Genomic DNA, 17,507 nt, shown 5'->3' with positions numbered 1-17,507 from the left:
AATATAAATTTAGTTTTACAGATCATTTTAATTTCCTGCAACGATATCTATTCATACAACACACAAACATTTACTCCGATCCTAATAAAACGAATGCTTCGGTTATTGTAAGAAAATATGTACGCAATATCTTCATCACAATCGGCTCGGGGCGCTAATTTGTCTGCTGCATTTTATGACATTCTTCTTCAATGTATAATTTTTCTTGCCTTTATTGTGTTATTGTAACATATTTTTTATCAACATATTACAAATTCAATATAACACATATAAAAAACTTGCAGTCCCGATTAAACTTCTTACAAAGTCATGACACAAATTTCCTAACTTGATTGGTACCAGAAAAATTACCAAAATAGCCACATAATCACTGCCCAACCAAAAGGACTCACTTTCCGCTTTGCTCCCGGGTTGTAGTCGCTAGGGAATACAAGGTCTCTAAAACACGTAATAGCTTCACCAGCCCTCTTGCGGATTTTGTCCTCATCTGGTACTATAAAAACAACTTGCATTTTAAATAAAAAAACAAACAAACAATAAATGCAGGTGCCTCCGGTGGAAGCCTTGCCAGTGTTAATTCATCAGCTCCAAAAACAAGTCAATGTCAAGGTCAAATTGAGGTCATGTGATGAGAGTGTGCTGAATGGAAGTATCAAAGCTCTTTACTAAGTACATGTACATCAACGCAAGTATCAACAAGCAAATTCGTTGAATTGATATCCCCCACCAAATAAAATTGTGTTTATGGATGGACGCAAATCTCTTGTTATATTGGTATAATCCTAAAATTGCAATTCTCCTCATTGATATCTATACACCAATGAAGTTTCATGTGGAAATCTAGTAGCGTATCTGACATATAGCCCTGAAAAGTTACATTACACAAAAACACAAATGGCAAATACCTTGTATTTAAGAAAGCGTATGGTTATGGTTCGTGTGCGCCATACACTCTCCACATTGATATGAATACACCCATGAAGATTCATGTTGATATCTTATCTAGTTTCTGAGATATATCCCTTAAAATTGTTTGTTACAGACGGGAGGACAGACAACAGCAATTCTATATCCCTCTGCCTATGGTGTGGTATTCACATTTTAGGTTAATGTCACTGATGTTAGATGAAACATGTCATCTTTGAGAATTAGGACCATCTGTATTACTGGTGTTATACAAAACATGCCCTTTTCATTACCCTTGTAAGGACGGACCTAAAGACAGGATAGTCGTAGGGACACATGCACAGCTGTAAGGACGGACCTAAAGACAGGACAGTCATAGGGACACATGTACAGCTGTAAGGACGGACCTAAAGACAGGACAGTCATAGGGACACATGCACAGCTGTAAGGACGGACCTAAAGACAGGACAGTCGTAGGGACACATGCACAGCTGTAAGGACGGACCTAAAGACAGGACAGTCATAGGGACACATGCACAGATGTAAGGACGGACCTAAAGACAGGACAGTCATAGGGACACATGCACACATGTAAGGACGGACCTAAAGACAGGACAGTCGTAGGGACACATGCACAGATGTAAGGACGGACCTAAAGACAGGACAGTCGTAGGGACACATGCACAGATGTAAGGACGGACCTAAAGACAGGACAGTCGTAGGAACACATGCACAGCTGTAAGGACGGACCTAAAGACAGGACAGTCATAGGGACACATTCACAGCTGTAAGGACGGACCTAAAGACAGGACAGTCATAGGGACACATTCACAGCTGTAAGGACGGACCTAAAGACAGGACAGTCATAGGGACACATTCACAGCTGTAAGGACGGACCTAAAGACAGGACAGTCATAGGGACACATGTACAGCTGTAGTGACGGACCTAAAGACAGGACAGTCGTAGGGACACATGCACAGCTGTAAGGACGGACCTAAAGACAGGACAGTCGTAGGGACACATGTACAGCTGTAAGGACGGACCTAAAGACAGGACAGTCATAGGGACACATGTACAGCTGTAAGGACGGACCTAAAGACAGGACAGTCGTAGGGACACATGTACAGCTGTAAGGACGGACCTAAAGACAGGACAGTCATAGGGACACATGTACAGCTGTAAGGACGGACCTAAAGACAGGACAGTCGTAGGGACACATGCACAGCTGTAAGGACGGACCTAAAGACAGGACAGTCATAGGGACACATGCACAGCTGTAAGGACGGATCTAAAGACAGGACAGTCGTAGGGACACATGCACAGCTGTAAGGACGGACCTAAACACAGGACAGTCGTAGGCACACATGCACAGCTATAAGGACGGACCTAAAGACAGGACAGTCGTAGGGACACATGCACAGCTGTAAGGACGGACCTAAAGACAGGACAGTCATAGGGACACATGCACAGCTGTAAGGACGGATCTAAAGACAGGACAGTCGTAGGGACACATGCACAGCTGTAAGGACGGACCTAAAGACAGGACAGTCATAGGGACACATGCACAGATGTAAGAACGGACCTAAAGACAGGACAGTCATAGGGACACATGTAAGGACGGACCTAAAGACAGGACAGTCGTAGGGACACATGTAAGGACGGACCTAAAGACAGGACAGTCGTAGGGACACATGCACAGCTGTAAGGACGGACCTAAAGACAGGACAGTCATAGGGACACATGTAAGGACGGACCTAAAGACAGGACAGTCATAGGGACACATGCACAGCTGTAAGGACGGACCTAAAGACAGGACAGTCATAGGGACACATGTACAGCTGTAAGGACGGACCTAAAGACAGGACAGTCATAGGGACACATGCACAGCTGTAAGGACGGACCTAAAGACAGGACAGTCGTAGGGACACATGCACAGCTGTAAGGACGGACCTAAAGACAGGACAGTCGTAGGGACACATGTAAGGACGGACCTAAAGACAGGACAGTCGTAGGGACACATGCACAGCTGTAAGGACGGACCTAAAGACAGGACAGTCGTAGGCACACATGCACAGCTATAAGGACGGACCTAAAGACAGGACAGTCGTAGGGACACATGTACAGCTGTAAGGATGGACCTAAAGACAGGACAGTCGTAGGGACACATGCACAGCTGTAAGGACGGACCTAAAGACAGGACAGTCGTAGGCACACATGCACAGCTATAAGGACGGACCTAAAGACAGGACAGTCGTAGGGACACATGCACAGCTGTAAGGACGGACCTAAAGACAGGACAGTCATAGGGACACATGCACAGCTGTAAGGACGGACCTAAAGACAGGACAGTCGTAGGGACACATGTACAGCTGTAAGGACGGACCTAAAGACAGGACAGTCATAGGGACACATGCACAGCTGTAAGGACGGACCTAAAGACAGGACAGTCGTAGGGACACATGTACAGCTGTAAGGACGGACCTAAAGACAGGACAGTCGTAGGGACACATGCACAGCTGTAAGGACGGACCTAAAGACAGGACAGTCGTAGGGACACAAGCACAGATGTAAGGACGGACCTAAAGACAGGACAGTCGTAGGGACACATGCACAGCTGTAAGGACGGACCTAAAGACAGGACAGTCATAGGGACACATGCACAGCTGTAAGGACGGACCTAAAGACAGGACAGTCGTAGGGACACATGTACAGCTGTAAGGACGGACCTAAAGACAGGACAGTCGTAGGGACACATGCACAGCTGTAAGGACGGACCTAAAGACAGGACAGTCATAGGGACACATGTAAGGACGGACCTAAAGACAGGACAGTCATAGGGACACATGCACAGCTGTAAGGACGGACCTAAAGACAGGACAGTCATAGGGACACATGCACAGCTGTAAGGACGGACCTAAAGACAGGACAGTCATAGGGACACATTCACAGCTGTAAGGACGGACCTAAAGACAGGACAGTCGTAGGGACACATGCACAGCTGTAAGGACAGACCTAAAGACAGGACAGTCATAGGGACACATGCACAGATGTAAGGACGGACCTAAAGACAGGACAGTCATAGGGACACATGCACAGCTGTAAGGGCGGACCTAAAGACAGGACAGTCATAGGGACACATGTACAGCTGTAAGGACGGACCTAAAGACAGGACAGTCATAGGGACACATGTACAGCTGTAAGGACGGACCTAAAGACAGGACAGTCGTAGGGACACATGCACACATGTAAGGACGGACCTAAAGACAGGACAGTCATAGGGACACATGTAAGGACGGACCTAAAGACAGGACAGTCATAGGGACACATGCACAGCTGTAAGGACGGACCTAAAGACAGGACAGTCATAGGGACACATGTACAGCTGTAAGGACGGACCTAAAGACAGGACAGTCATAGGGACACATGCACAGCTGTAAGGACGGACCTAAAGACAGGACAGTCGTAGGACACATGCACAGCTGTAAGGACGGACCTAAAGACAGGACAGTCATAGGGACACATGCACAGCTGTAAGGACGGACCTAAAGACAGGACAGTCGTAGGGACACATGCACAGCTGTAAGGACGGACCTAAAGACAGGACAGTCGTAGGGACACATGCACAGCTGTAAGGACGGACCTAAAGACAGGACAGTCGTAGGGACACATGTACAGCTGTAAGGACGGACCTAAAGACAGGACAGTCGTAGGGACACATGTACAGCTGTAAGGACGGATCTAAAGACAGGACAGTCATAGGGACACATGCACAGCTGTAAGGACGGATCTAAAGACAGGACAGTCATAGGGACACATGCACAGCTGTAAGGACGGACCTAAAGACAGGACAGTCGTAGGCACACATGCACAGCTATAAGGACGGACCTAAAGACAGGACAGTCGTAGGGACACATGCACAGCTGTAAGGACGGACCTAAAGACAGGACAGTCATAGGGACACATGCACAGCTGTAAGGACGGACCTAAAGACAGGACAGTCGTAGGGACACATGTACAGCTGTAAGGACGGACCTAAAGACAGGACAGTCATAGGGACACATGCACAGCTGTAAGGACGGACCTAAAGACAGGACAGTCGTAGGGACACATGCACAGCTGTAAGGACGGACCTAAAGACAGGACAGTCGTAGGCACACATGCACAGCTATAAGGACGGACCTAAAGACAGGACAGTCGTAGGGACACATGCACAGCTGTAAGGACGGACCTAAAGACAGGACAGTCATAGGGACACATGCACAGATGTAAGGACGGACCTAAAGACAGGACAGTCGTAGGGACACATGCACAGCTGTAAGGACGGACCTAAAGACAGGACAGTCATAGGGACACATGCACAGCTGTAAGGATGGACCTAAAGACAGGACAGTCGTAGGGACACATGTACAGCTGTAAGGACGGACCTAAAGACAGGACAGTCGTAGGGACACATGTACAGCTGTAAGGATGGACCTAAAGACAGGACAGTCATAGGGACACATGTACAGCTGTAAGGACGGACCTAAAGACAGGACAGTCGTAGGGACACATGTACAGCTGTAAGGATGGACCTAAAGACAGGACAGTCATAGGGACACATGTACAGCTGTAAGGACGGACCTAAAGACAGGACAGTCATAGGGACACATGCACAGCTATCTGGTGAACAGGCCAAGCACTATGTGTATCTTGGCATCAGTAGATGCCGGGGGATGAAAACTAAGCATCAAGCTGAACATTACTTTCATTCAAATAGGTGCAATGTTCATGTTTTTCTCTCACAATTACATTTGTAAGTATGTGTGAGTTTTTCAGAGAACTATAAGGCCACGAAAAAAGATTTAACTCAAAGAAATCTTAATATGACCTACCATGAAGGAAGTATACAGCATAAACTGTTAGTATCATTTCAATCAAAGAAAGTATGGCTTCAGTTGTTTAGTGTAATGTTGCTTAACAACAACACAAAACACAATCTGTTTCCTTAGTATTAGTTAGACTGACAACAATATGGTATGTTGAGACTTTAAGAAGCATATATTTGGATCTCCTTCATTCTCATAATTTATATGTGAAGGTTTTGATTTTGCCAGAAAAAACAAGATGTGTTTGTGAAACACAATGACCCCCTATATGACGTTTGACCTTGTAGGATGACCTTGACACTTACCACTCAAAATGTGCAGCTCCATGAGATACACATGCATTTCATACATAAAATTGCTAGCTTCAATATTGCAGAAGTGACATTACATGAGCAATTTTGACCCATATATTTGACCTTGAAGGATGACCTTGACCTTTCACCACTCAAAATGTGCAGCTCCATGAGATACACATGCATGCCGAATATCAAGTTGCAATCTTCAATATTGCAAAAGTATTCATAAAATTAGCGATTTGGGCCACATATATTTGACCTCTGACCTTGAAGGATGACCTTGACCTTTCACCACTCAAAATGTGCATCTCCATGAGATACACATGCATGCCAAATATCAAGTTGCTATCTTCAATATTGCAAAAGTACTCATAAAATGAGCGATGTTGGCCACATATATTTGACATCTGACCTTGAAGGATGACCTTGACCTTTCACCACTAAAATTGTGCAGCTCCATGAGATACACATGCATGCCAAATATCAAGTTGCTATCTTGAATATTGAAATACTGCAAAAGTGTACATTAAATGAGCGATTTTGACCCATATATTTGACCTTTGACCTTGAAGGAAGACCTTGACCTTTCACCACTCAAAATGTGCAGCTCCATGAGATACATATGCATGCCAAATATCAAGTTCCTATCTTCAATATTGCAAAAGTTATTGCAAATGTTAAAGTTGGCGCAAACCAACCAACCAACCAACCAACAGACCAACCAACCAACAGACCAACAAACAGGGCAAAAACAATATGTCCCCCACTACTATAGTGGGGGACATAAAAAACAGCAAATATAAGCAAACTAAATGAAAAAGGTATCTCAATAGGTAAATAATCATTACAAATTCCAGAACAGGCGCAATATTAAACCTTAAGCAACTATTGCAGGTATTTTGTTGCTTGTGTAATAAATGTTGCTCCTTACCAACTTACCCTAACATACCAAAATTTGATCAAGACCAAGACATAATTGGAAAAAAATTTCAGACCAAGTTTAATGAATTTTTAGGATAACAAGATGACTTCTAGTTGGACAATACAAGTCTCAATGTTTTTTGTTTCATGCAGCAGAACTGTTGAAAGTATGATGAGTGTGTAAAGGTTGAAGGAAATTTGCCGCTGACTGCCGAATTCATGTTAAACAAGCCATAATAAGAAATCTGCCCAACTGCAGGCAGCCATGTTTTGCACCTACATGTACAAGAACCATTTTTGAACACATTCAAGACTTCATAAGAACCAATTTTTCATGTTGCTTCGTCACACCACTGAGCCCTACGTGTGTAGTAAGTCAAGACATGGTTAGAACAACTGTTTCATGTCACACCACTGAGCCCTACATGTGTAGTCAGTCAAGACATGGTAAGAACAACTGTTTCATGTCACACCACTGAGCCCTACATGTATAGTCAGTCAAGACATGGTTAGAACAACTGTTTCATGTCACACCACTGAGCCCTACATGTGTAGTCAGTCAAGACATGGTTAGAACAACTGTTTCATGTTACACCACTAAGCCCTACGTGTGTAGTCAGTCAAGACATGGTTAGAACAACTGTTTCATGTCACACCACTGAGCCCTACATGTATAGTCAGTCAAGACATGGTTAGAACAACTGTTTCATGTTACACCACTAAGCCTTCGTGTGAAGTCAGTCAAGACATAGTAAGAACAACTGTTTCATGTTACACAACTAAGCCCTACCTGTGAAGTTAGTCAAGACATGGTTAGAACAACTGTTTCATGTTACACCACTAAGCCCTACGTGTGTAGTCAGTCAAGACATGGTTAGAACAACTGTTTCATGTTACACAACTAAGCCCTACATGTGTAGTCAGTCAAGACATGGTTAGAACAACTGTTTCATGTTACACCACTAAGCCCTACGTGTGTAGTCAGTCAAGACATGGTTAGAACAACTGTTTCATGTTACACCACTAAGCCCTACGTGTGTAGTCAGTCAAGACATGGTAAGAACAACTGTTTCATGTTACACCACTAAGCCCTACGTGTGTAGTCGGTCAAGACATGGTTAGAACAACTGTTTCATGTTACACCACTGAGCCCTACGTGTGTAGTCGGTCAAGACATGGTTAGAACAACTGTTTCATGTTACACCACTAAGCCCTACGTGTGTAGTCAGTCATCTCCTCAGGGGCGTCTCTATCCAGAGCCAGGGCCTCGATGTTACGCCAGTGTTTCTGCAGCACTGGGTTCTCAAAGCTCTCAGACGTGTACGTGAACTGAAGCTTCTTTAGGAGCTCTTTGGCAGCGTCTATCTGCTCCCCATTGGCTGCAAGGGGTGTTGAAATCATGATATAGAACATTTTAAATGTGCAACAGTCACATAAAAATATAAGTTTCTTGTGTCATGGAAAAAGTTTCAAGGACAGTACACAATAATAAATTTATAATTTAAACATGCAATTTTCAATGTCTTAAAAATGCCATATAATTGTTTCTTGATACTGTTCCAGAACATACATGTACAATATCAACACTCCATAATAAACAATTAAACTCTATTGATAACTAGACATCATGGTTTGTTATGCAGAAAGTATTTTGTTCTTATCAATGTTAAGAAATATCTGTATAAGCATCATTCAGTTTTATCAAGATCAAGTAATAAATGTGTGATTACCAATCTTCATAAAACAAGTGTGTGTTTTTTAAGATCACATTTCATTACTGAAAGACATTCATTTAATAAACGCATTCATGAAATTATGAGTCGTTTCAATAAGTAAACAGTTTACACATGTTCCGATAATATCTGAATTAAGACTGGTACCTTTTGGCATTTGTTCTGGTTTCACTTTCCTGAAATCATCTGCATAGGGCAGGAATATCACGTGGAAACCAGGAGGTCTGATCTGGACTTTGTGCTCATCTAGTTCTTCATCCTTGGAATTTGACAACACCGAAAAGCATTCAATGCCAACATAGACAAAACTTACTATTATATCAGAGTACATGATAATATAGATCTGCAATATAGATATTACCATAATGTTTCAAAATGTTTTTTGGCAAAAATGGAGATACTTACAGTTGCTGAAGAAAGATCACTCCACTTGTCTGTATATCAAAAAATATGTAGTAAATCATGTGGATTAAACAACCTGGTGCTTAAACTTACAAATTACATAAGCCCATATTTTGTCAAAATTCTTTACTGTTCCTGAACACACTGATAATGCTTCCAGCAACTACCTTTACCTAACAACATTGGCTGAAGTGTGATGGCTCCCTTGGTAAAGAAGGAAACACATATCTAGAATGTGCATAAAAGGATCATACCTGTGGCAGGAGGGCTACAAATCTAGGAGGACTGCTTTTGCCCGGGATGTACTTGCAAATGGGCAACATGTCACGGTCAAAGCACTTCTTGAGGAGAGCCGTGAACAGGGTTGTACTGCCCTTAATGGACTGAAAAGTACACATCCATATTTTTTTTGGACCTCTTAAGTAATATTAATGGAAATTGTGTTGAAACAGCATGATCTGATACAATAAAGACATGTGAATTGATCATATTTCGTTGGAAGCTATTCATTAAAACACAACTGGAAGCCACAGTGGCAGACTGGTAGTGATTTTATTATGCTAATGTTTGGAATTACAAGTATCCCAGTAACTGAAAGATAAATACACATATATTGTGTCTGTTTTGCAATCAGGATATAGCATGTAGCATGTCCAATACCTGCACAGAAAATGATCATTCTAAGAATTTAATATTTATTACACATGGGAATGTCTGTGAATTTTATCAAGCTTATAGAAACAGCATAAAACTTGCTTATATTAAACATACAAAACAAGAAACCGTCGGAGACGGGTGGTGCTCCCCAAAGTTTTTTTTTGTCACAATATTGCACTATATATTAAGATAAAAGGAAACGTCTTGAGGGGCATAACTTTGGACAAAATAATACAATGGATGGTTTAGCAACTTAAAAATTTCAAAGGGCCATAACTCTCTAAATAAATCATCTAACCAGAACCCACAAATAACATGCGCATCTCCTCAAGGTAGTTAAGCTTCCCATAAAGCTTCATTGAATTCCAGTCAGTAGTTGGGGAGAAATAGCCTGGACAAAACTTGCACTTTATATACAGTTTATACAAAATTTCATAACTATGTGAAAAATCATCAGACCATAACCGGCTGATAATATGCACATCTCCTGTCGGTAGTGAAGCTTCCCATAAAGTTTCACTGAATTCCCATAATAAGTTGCTAAGAAATAGCTCGGACAAGAATTGCACTATATGTACAATGGAAAATTTCAAAGGGCCATAACTCTGTGAAAAATCATCCGACCAGAACCGGCTGATAATATGCACATCTTCTCTTGGTAGTGAAGCTTCCCATGAAGTTTCATTGAATTCCGGTCATTAGTTGCTGAGAAATAGCCAGGACAAGAATTGCACTATATGTAAAGCTAATGGAAAATTTCAAAGGGCCATAACTCTGTGAAAAATCATCCGACCAGAACCGGCTGATAATATGCACATCTCCTCTTGGTAGTGAAGCTTCCCATAAAGTTTAATTGAATTCCGGTCATTAATTGCTGAGAAATAGCCGGGACAAAAATTGTGCACGGACGGACGCACGGACAGACGAAGCGGCGACTATATGCTCCCCCCAAAAGTTTTGGGGGAGCATAACAAAGACAAATGTCAATAGGAAACAAAAGATATTACATTCCTGTTTTGTCTATAAAGTCTGCTTTTGTTACAAATAGGCAGTTTATGGCAAAGTTAGACTCCTCTGAGTGCAACCTTGACTTTTTACACTTAGCACTCCTCACAGTATTATTTTGAAAGTGCATGATGAGTCACAAAGTTACAGTATGACAAACTGTTTTATGACAAAATTTGACCTTGGAATTAATAAGTAGGACAAGACATTTGAGGCAGAGAAATGGTTGCTACATGGGGCGTGTTGCCATATGATTGTTGACATTTGTGACACTTAGAATATTCCTTCTCAACCATATGTTCGAAGTACATCGGTGAATTTTAAATGGATGGACAGAAGGACAGTGCAACTGCCATATGCTGCCCTATTTGAAGGGAAGCATAAAAACTCATTTTTCTTTACTCATCTCAATCTATTGTATATTTGATAAAGACATAAAGTTGTGTGTACTCTCATTATAAAAGTTATTTATATTATATTTTTACTAAGAAAACAGGCTACAAAAATCTCACTTGTTCATCAGGGTATATAAAGGATGCTGGTTTCACTTTGTATGAGATCTTCAGGGATTTCTGTGGCTTGAAACCCATGAGATACAAACCTTAAGAGAAATAAAGAACATTCTTTCAAGGCAAATTAAAAGAACTAAGGTAAAGCAATCAAAATGCGACAAAACTATCCCCCTAGACCAGGGGTGGCGAAATCAAATGTCCGAGTTGCCAGAGTCGTACATTTGCTTGTCTGGGCAACTGATTTTTTTCAATTAAGTTGTCCGTGGACAACTAGTTTTTTACAAGTCGCGTCCAGGTATACAAAAATACATTGTATTAAAGCCGTAATTAAGTTTTACAAAACCGGATGTTGACACGCGATTACATTTTCAGTGCTATTTGAGGAGCAATCAAGCTAAAATACGTGCACTTCCCTGCGCAGTGATCTCCCTTTTTCTATAAGAGACCAGGAGCATGCCGCATTTTCAACATTCGGCCCGACTGTTAGACAGTGTACAGACTGGTTTCTTTATTTTTACAATCAGACGGAAATAAAAAGTATCAATCTAAGATTATCAAAACACGGTCCACCTTGTTATTTAAGACGACTTTAATGGTAAAGATGAAACTTTTTTTTAAATCTTCAACAACGGAGCAGAAACCCGAAGCTTTGAGCAGCCCACCTCCCAAAAAACTAAGATAGATTATGATAAAAAATATGATCTAAGTAAACGCACCAGAACTTTTTAAGAAACTTGGCTATCAGATTTTCAATGGTTACCAGTTTATATAATCAGTAGCGGAGCCTCGTTCTGATGAGGTCCACATATTGGACTAGTTTAATTTAAGATTACAATGTACTCATTTATGTTCAGCACATGTTTTATTAACACTAGCTTCGCAAGATTTTTAGTTTGAGAAAGTCTTTATATTGTTTATAATATTCTGCTATAATGAATGTACCATTGAAATACAATTATAAACAAAACAAGCAAATCATACTCATTTTAATATATTCCACATTATTAAACATTAATCAATAAATGCGTTTATAATTTATATAAACATTAACGGACAAGTGTAGTTCAGCAACGGACAAGTTAAATTTCCTAAATGATTGTCCGTGGACAAGTATAGTTTTTTGAGATTTCGCCACCCCTGTAGACTGGATTTCAATTTTAAAGAGACTTCCTGTAAATTAAAAATTCCACACAGGTGGAAGCCTGTATGGATGTAAAGCTGCCTTTTTTAAGTACAATAAACAGCTGCGCCATGAGCGCATGATACGCCCGTCGTTCGCCAATGAAGTAGTAAGGTAATAAATAACCCTTTGAATCATTTTTTTACTTCAGTTTATTTGTATTTGAATACATGGTTTATTTTATAAGTACATGAGCATGGAGCGCCGTCTCCTTGACATTCATACCATATCTTTTTTTGAGTATATGTATGCATTTCTTTAGAGGATATGGAGTTGAAGTAAACCTGTTATAGATATTTTGACCAATAATAAAAGAGAAATGTAGATGGGTAAGTGGTAGTGTACAATCGGAATAGAAAAAAGCTCACCTTGTTCAATTTTTCAGGGATACTAAAAAAAAAAAAAAAAAATCCATCGAAGGATATTTGAGGTACAGTAGGACATTCAATGAAATCACGAAATTTTGACGAACAAAGTCCCATAACTCTGGAACGACAATTCAGAATTCCGTCAAAAACGAAAGGGGATCAGGGTTTATCAATATTAAGATTGTGTTGAAATTTGAAAAAAATCCATCGAAGGATATTTGAGCTACAGTAGGACATTCAATGAAATCACGAAATTTTGACGAACAAAGTCCCATAACTCTGGAACGACAATTCAGAATTCCGTCAAAAACGAAAGGGGATCAGGGTTTATCAATATTAAGATTGTGTTGAAATTTGAAAAAAATCCATCGAAGGATATTTGAGCTACAGTAGGACATTCAATGAAATCACGAAATTTTGACGAACAAAGTCCCATAACTCTGGAACGACAATTCAGAATTCCGTCAAAAACGAAAGGGGATCAGGGTTTATCAATATTAAGATTGTGTTAAAATTTGAAGAAAATCTGTCAAAGGATATTTGACGTAGCGTACGACATTAACAGACGGACGGACGGACAGACGGACGCGGGGTATACCATAATACGTCCCGTCATAGACGGGCGTATAAAAACGGCATTATTAAATATCTTGCAGGTAAGAGCTATGAGCCTTGGTCAATGACCTCACACAGTGACCTCAAATACATGTGTGAAGTTTCAAATGAATAACTACAGTAGATCTGACAGTTATTAAGAGATAGAGCACATTTATATCAAACAGCATTACACAGACGCTGAGGCCGATATTTGAGTGAGAAGTATAGCTCTGACTATTTGAAGAATAGTTGACCTTAAAATGGAAAATGAACTTCTAAGGTCATATCAGTCCAGGTTTTCACATCTGTTTACAAACAATTTGTGCATTGGTTTTCTTATTTTATATCCATCTCAGCTCAATATTGACTAGAGCTTGTCACAGTTGTAAGGCATACACACCAGTGCCACATGAATGCAATATGTAGCACACATCATGAAGAAATGTTTAAGTTAACAAGAGATGTGTTTGTCAGAAACGCAATGCCCTCTACTGCCTCGCTTTGAAGCCATATATTTGACCTTTGAACTTGAAGCATGACCTTGACCTTTCACCACTCAAAATGTGCAGCTCCATGAGATACACATGCATGCCAAATATCAAGTTGCTATCTTCAATATTGCAAAAGTTATGGGCCATGTAAAAGTTTTCGGATGGACAGACAGACTGACGGACAGTTCAATTGCTCTATGCCACCCTACCGGGGGCATAAAAAGGTGCATAACTACATGTATTGCATGATTAACAACAAGATGCGTTTGTGAAACACAATGTCCCCCTATATGATGGTTGACCTTTAAGGATGACCTTGACCTTGACCCTTCACCACTCAAAATGTGCAGCTCCATGAGATACACATGCATTTCAAATATAAAATTGCTAGCTTCAATATTGCAGAAGTGACATTACATGAGCAATTTTTACCCATATATTTGACCTTGAAGGATGACCTCGACCTTGACCTTTCACCACTCAAAATGTGCAGCTCCATGAGATACACATGCTTGCCAAATATCAAGTTGCTATCTTCAATATTGCAAAAGTATTCATAAAATAAGGGATTTGGGCCACATATACTTGACCTCTGACCTTGAAGGATGACCTTGACCTTGACCTTTCACCATTCAAAATGTGCAGCTCCATGAGATACACATGCATGCTCAATATCAAGTTGCTATCTTCAAGATTGCAAAAGTATTCATAAAATAAGCGATTCGGGCCACATATATTTGACCTCTGACCTTGAAGGATGACCTTGACCTTTCACCACTTAAAATGTGCAGCTTTATGAGATACACATGCATGCCAAATATCAAGTTGCTATCTTCAATATTGCAAAAGTATTCATAAAATGAGCGATTTTGGCCACCTATATTTGACCTCTGACCTTGAAGGATGACCTTGACCTTGATCTTTCACCACTCAAAATGTGCAGCTCCATGAGATACACATGCATGCCAAATATCAAGTTGCTATATTCAATATAGCAAAAGTTATTGCAAAATGTTAAAGTTGGGGCAAACCAACCAACCAACCAACAGACCAACCAACAGACCAACCAACAGACAGGGCAAAAACAATATGTCCCCCACTTCTATAGTGGGGGACATAAAAAATAAACATGCAAAGCTTCATATTATTAGGAATAGTGAACAGTTCAAATAATTAACATTGACAAGAGAAGAATAACTAACCTCAATGTTGAATAAAGAATACCCCCTCAACTTTCATGTAGTCCAGTGTAACACCCACTCTGTATACCAAAGACAACAACATAACAGCACTTGCCTGAAGCATCAAAGCGTTTCATCAGGTCCACCTCTTCCTTTTCAAAAAATATTTTCTTGTCCCCATACGATTGACATTTCTTCAAGTCCTGACTCAGTAAAACCTCACCAGTCTCCTGTGATGACAAGAGTTATTCCTCAACTAATATGAAGTAAGAACATTTTGTTAAAAGTTCCGGACATAACATGTATTGTCCATGGTGTGAAAAACAATGTTTAAGTTAAGAGCTCTCCACCAAACCATTTAATCTGAACATTTTACGTTTAAGAAGGTCTTACACTTTAAAAATGAAATGTTCAGATTTATTTGAACCTCTTTAAGTTACTTTTAAGAACATGTAACACACTGACAATCGAATATCACCCTGTACATTTAATTATCACATTTTTTCTTTAAGTAACACACTGCAACTTTAAACTATAACACTAAACCATGAAGTACCACACTATTATTTTAAACAAGAGATTGCCAAGCAATATGGTCCCCTACTGGTGAAACTCCACCATTGTCAGTATTTTTTTTATATTTTTTGCCATAGCAACCAGAATTCTTGGCGTAGGAACAAAATGAAATGACGTGCATAATCTCCATATTGCCATATATCAAGTTTCATGAAAAAATATGAAGAACTTTTTAAGTTATTGCAGGATCCAGAAAAGTATGACGGACAGACTGACAGACAGACAGACTGACAGAGAGAGCACAAACCATAAGTCTCCTCCGGTTTCACCGGTAAGGGACAAAAAAACACTTAACCTTTAAGTATGACTTGGTGTGACTTGTCAATTCCTCGTTGGTTTTCTTATCCAGTTTGACAGGGTATGGCTTGGTGCATGGTCTTACAAGGTTGTATCTGCCACAATATCAAAAAGACATTAATATTTCCAAGTGTTCACTAAAACTGTGTCACATAATGCATGTTTGGACGCAGACAAATCCACTATATGAGCCTTGTTCTGGAAAAACTGGGCTTAATGCATTTGTGTAAAGTGTCATCCCAGATTAGCCTGTGAAGCCTGCACAGGCTAATCAGGGACGACACTTTCCACCTAAACTTGATTTTTTGTAAGGAGGGACTTCCTTGAAACTAAAAATACCACAAGAGGGCCATGATGGCCCTGAATCGCTCACCTGACTCATTAAGATCAGATGAAAACTATGACCTCTATTGTCTACACAATGTTTTTCTATGATTTGACCTAGTGACCTAGTTCCTGACTCTAGATGACCCAAATACAATCCCAATCCAGATTTCATCAAGATAAACATTCTGACCACAGTTCATAAATATTGGATGAAAACTGTGACCTCTATTGTCAACACAAGGTTTTTCTATTTATTTGACCTAGATTTTTACCCCAGATGACCCAAATACAATCCCACCCAGATTTCATCAAGAATTCTGACCAAATTTCATAAAGGTTGGATGAAAACTGTGATCTCTAATGTCTACACAAGGTTTTTCTATTATTTGACCTAGTGACCTAGTTTTTGACCCCAGATAACCCAAATAAAATCCCAACCCAGATTTCATCAAGATAAACATTCTGACCAAATTTCATAAAGATTGGATGAAAACTTAGATCTCTATTGTCTACAGAAGGTTGTTCTATTATTTGACCTAGTGACCTTGTTTTTGACCCCAGATGACCCAAATACAATCCCAAACCGGATTTCATCAAGAAAAACATTTTGACCAAATTTCATCAAGATTGGATGCAAACTGTGACCTCTACTGTCTACACAAACAAATTGTTGACGGACGGACGCACGGACACACGCAGGCACGCACAACGGACGCCGGACATCACACGATCACATAAGCTCACCGTGTCACTTCATGACAGGTGACCTAAAAATATGTGTCGGAGATAAACATGAACAGTTGTGGTTAAAATCCCATAGAAATAAGGGCTGTTTGTAAAACATGCATGCCCCCCTATATGGGCTATAAGTTGTAGTAGCAGCCATTGTGTGAATACGTTTTTTGTCACTGTGAATGGTGGTGATGGTGGTGGTGGTGTAGTTGTAGTAGTAGTAGTAGTAGTAGTAGTAGTAGTAATAGTAGTTGTAGTAGTAGTAGTAGTAGCACTAGTAGTAGTAGTAGTAGTAGTAGTAGTAGTAGTAGAAGTAGTAGTAGTAGTAGTAGTAGTAAAAGTAGTAGTAGTAGTAGTAGTAGTAGTAGTAGAAGTAGTAGTAGTAGTAGTAGTAGTAGTAGTAGTAGTAGTAGTAGTAGTGGTAGTAGTAGTAGTAGTAGTAGTAGTAGTGGTAAAAGTA

The 17,507-nt window shown here is 40.3% G+C and overlaps 1 protein-coding gene across 3 annotated transcripts in view; it reads right to left on the bottom strand.

Annotated features, from left to right (window-relative positions):
• Positions 1-17,507, bottom strand: part of LOC127843731 (X-ray repair cross-complementing protein 5-like) — a 57,344-nt gene that overhangs the window by 6,374 nt on the left and 33,463 nt on the right. For all 3 annotated transcript variants that reach the window (XM_052373481.1, XM_052373487.1, XM_052373477.1), the window contains exons 12-18: positions 15,987-16,083; positions 15,231-15,345; positions 11,299-11,387; positions 9,379-9,507; positions 8,870-8,981; positions 8,207-8,368; positions 393-493 (exon numbers count right to left, since the gene is read on the bottom strand). In XM_052373481.1, coding sequence (XP_052229441.1) covers positions 393-493; positions 8,207-8,368; positions 8,870-8,981; positions 9,379-9,507; positions 11,299-11,387; positions 15,231-15,345; positions 15,987-16,083 — 805 coding nt within the window. The remainder of the gene's footprint in view (positions 1-392; positions 494-8,206; positions 8,369-8,869; positions 8,982-9,378; positions 9,508-11,298; positions 11,388-15,230; positions 15,346-15,986; positions 16,084-17,507) is intronic.

This window comes from Dreissena polymorpha, chromosome 1 (assembly GCF_020536995.1).
Source record: "Dreissena polymorpha isolate Duluth1 chromosome 1, UMN_Dpol_1.0, whole genome shotgun sequence".
In the NCBI taxonomy this organism is placed as follows: Eukaryota; Metazoa; Mollusca; class Bivalvia; order Myida; family Dreissenidae; genus Dreissena; species Dreissena polymorpha.
This window is presented reverse-complemented; position numbering and strand designations above follow the sequence as displayed.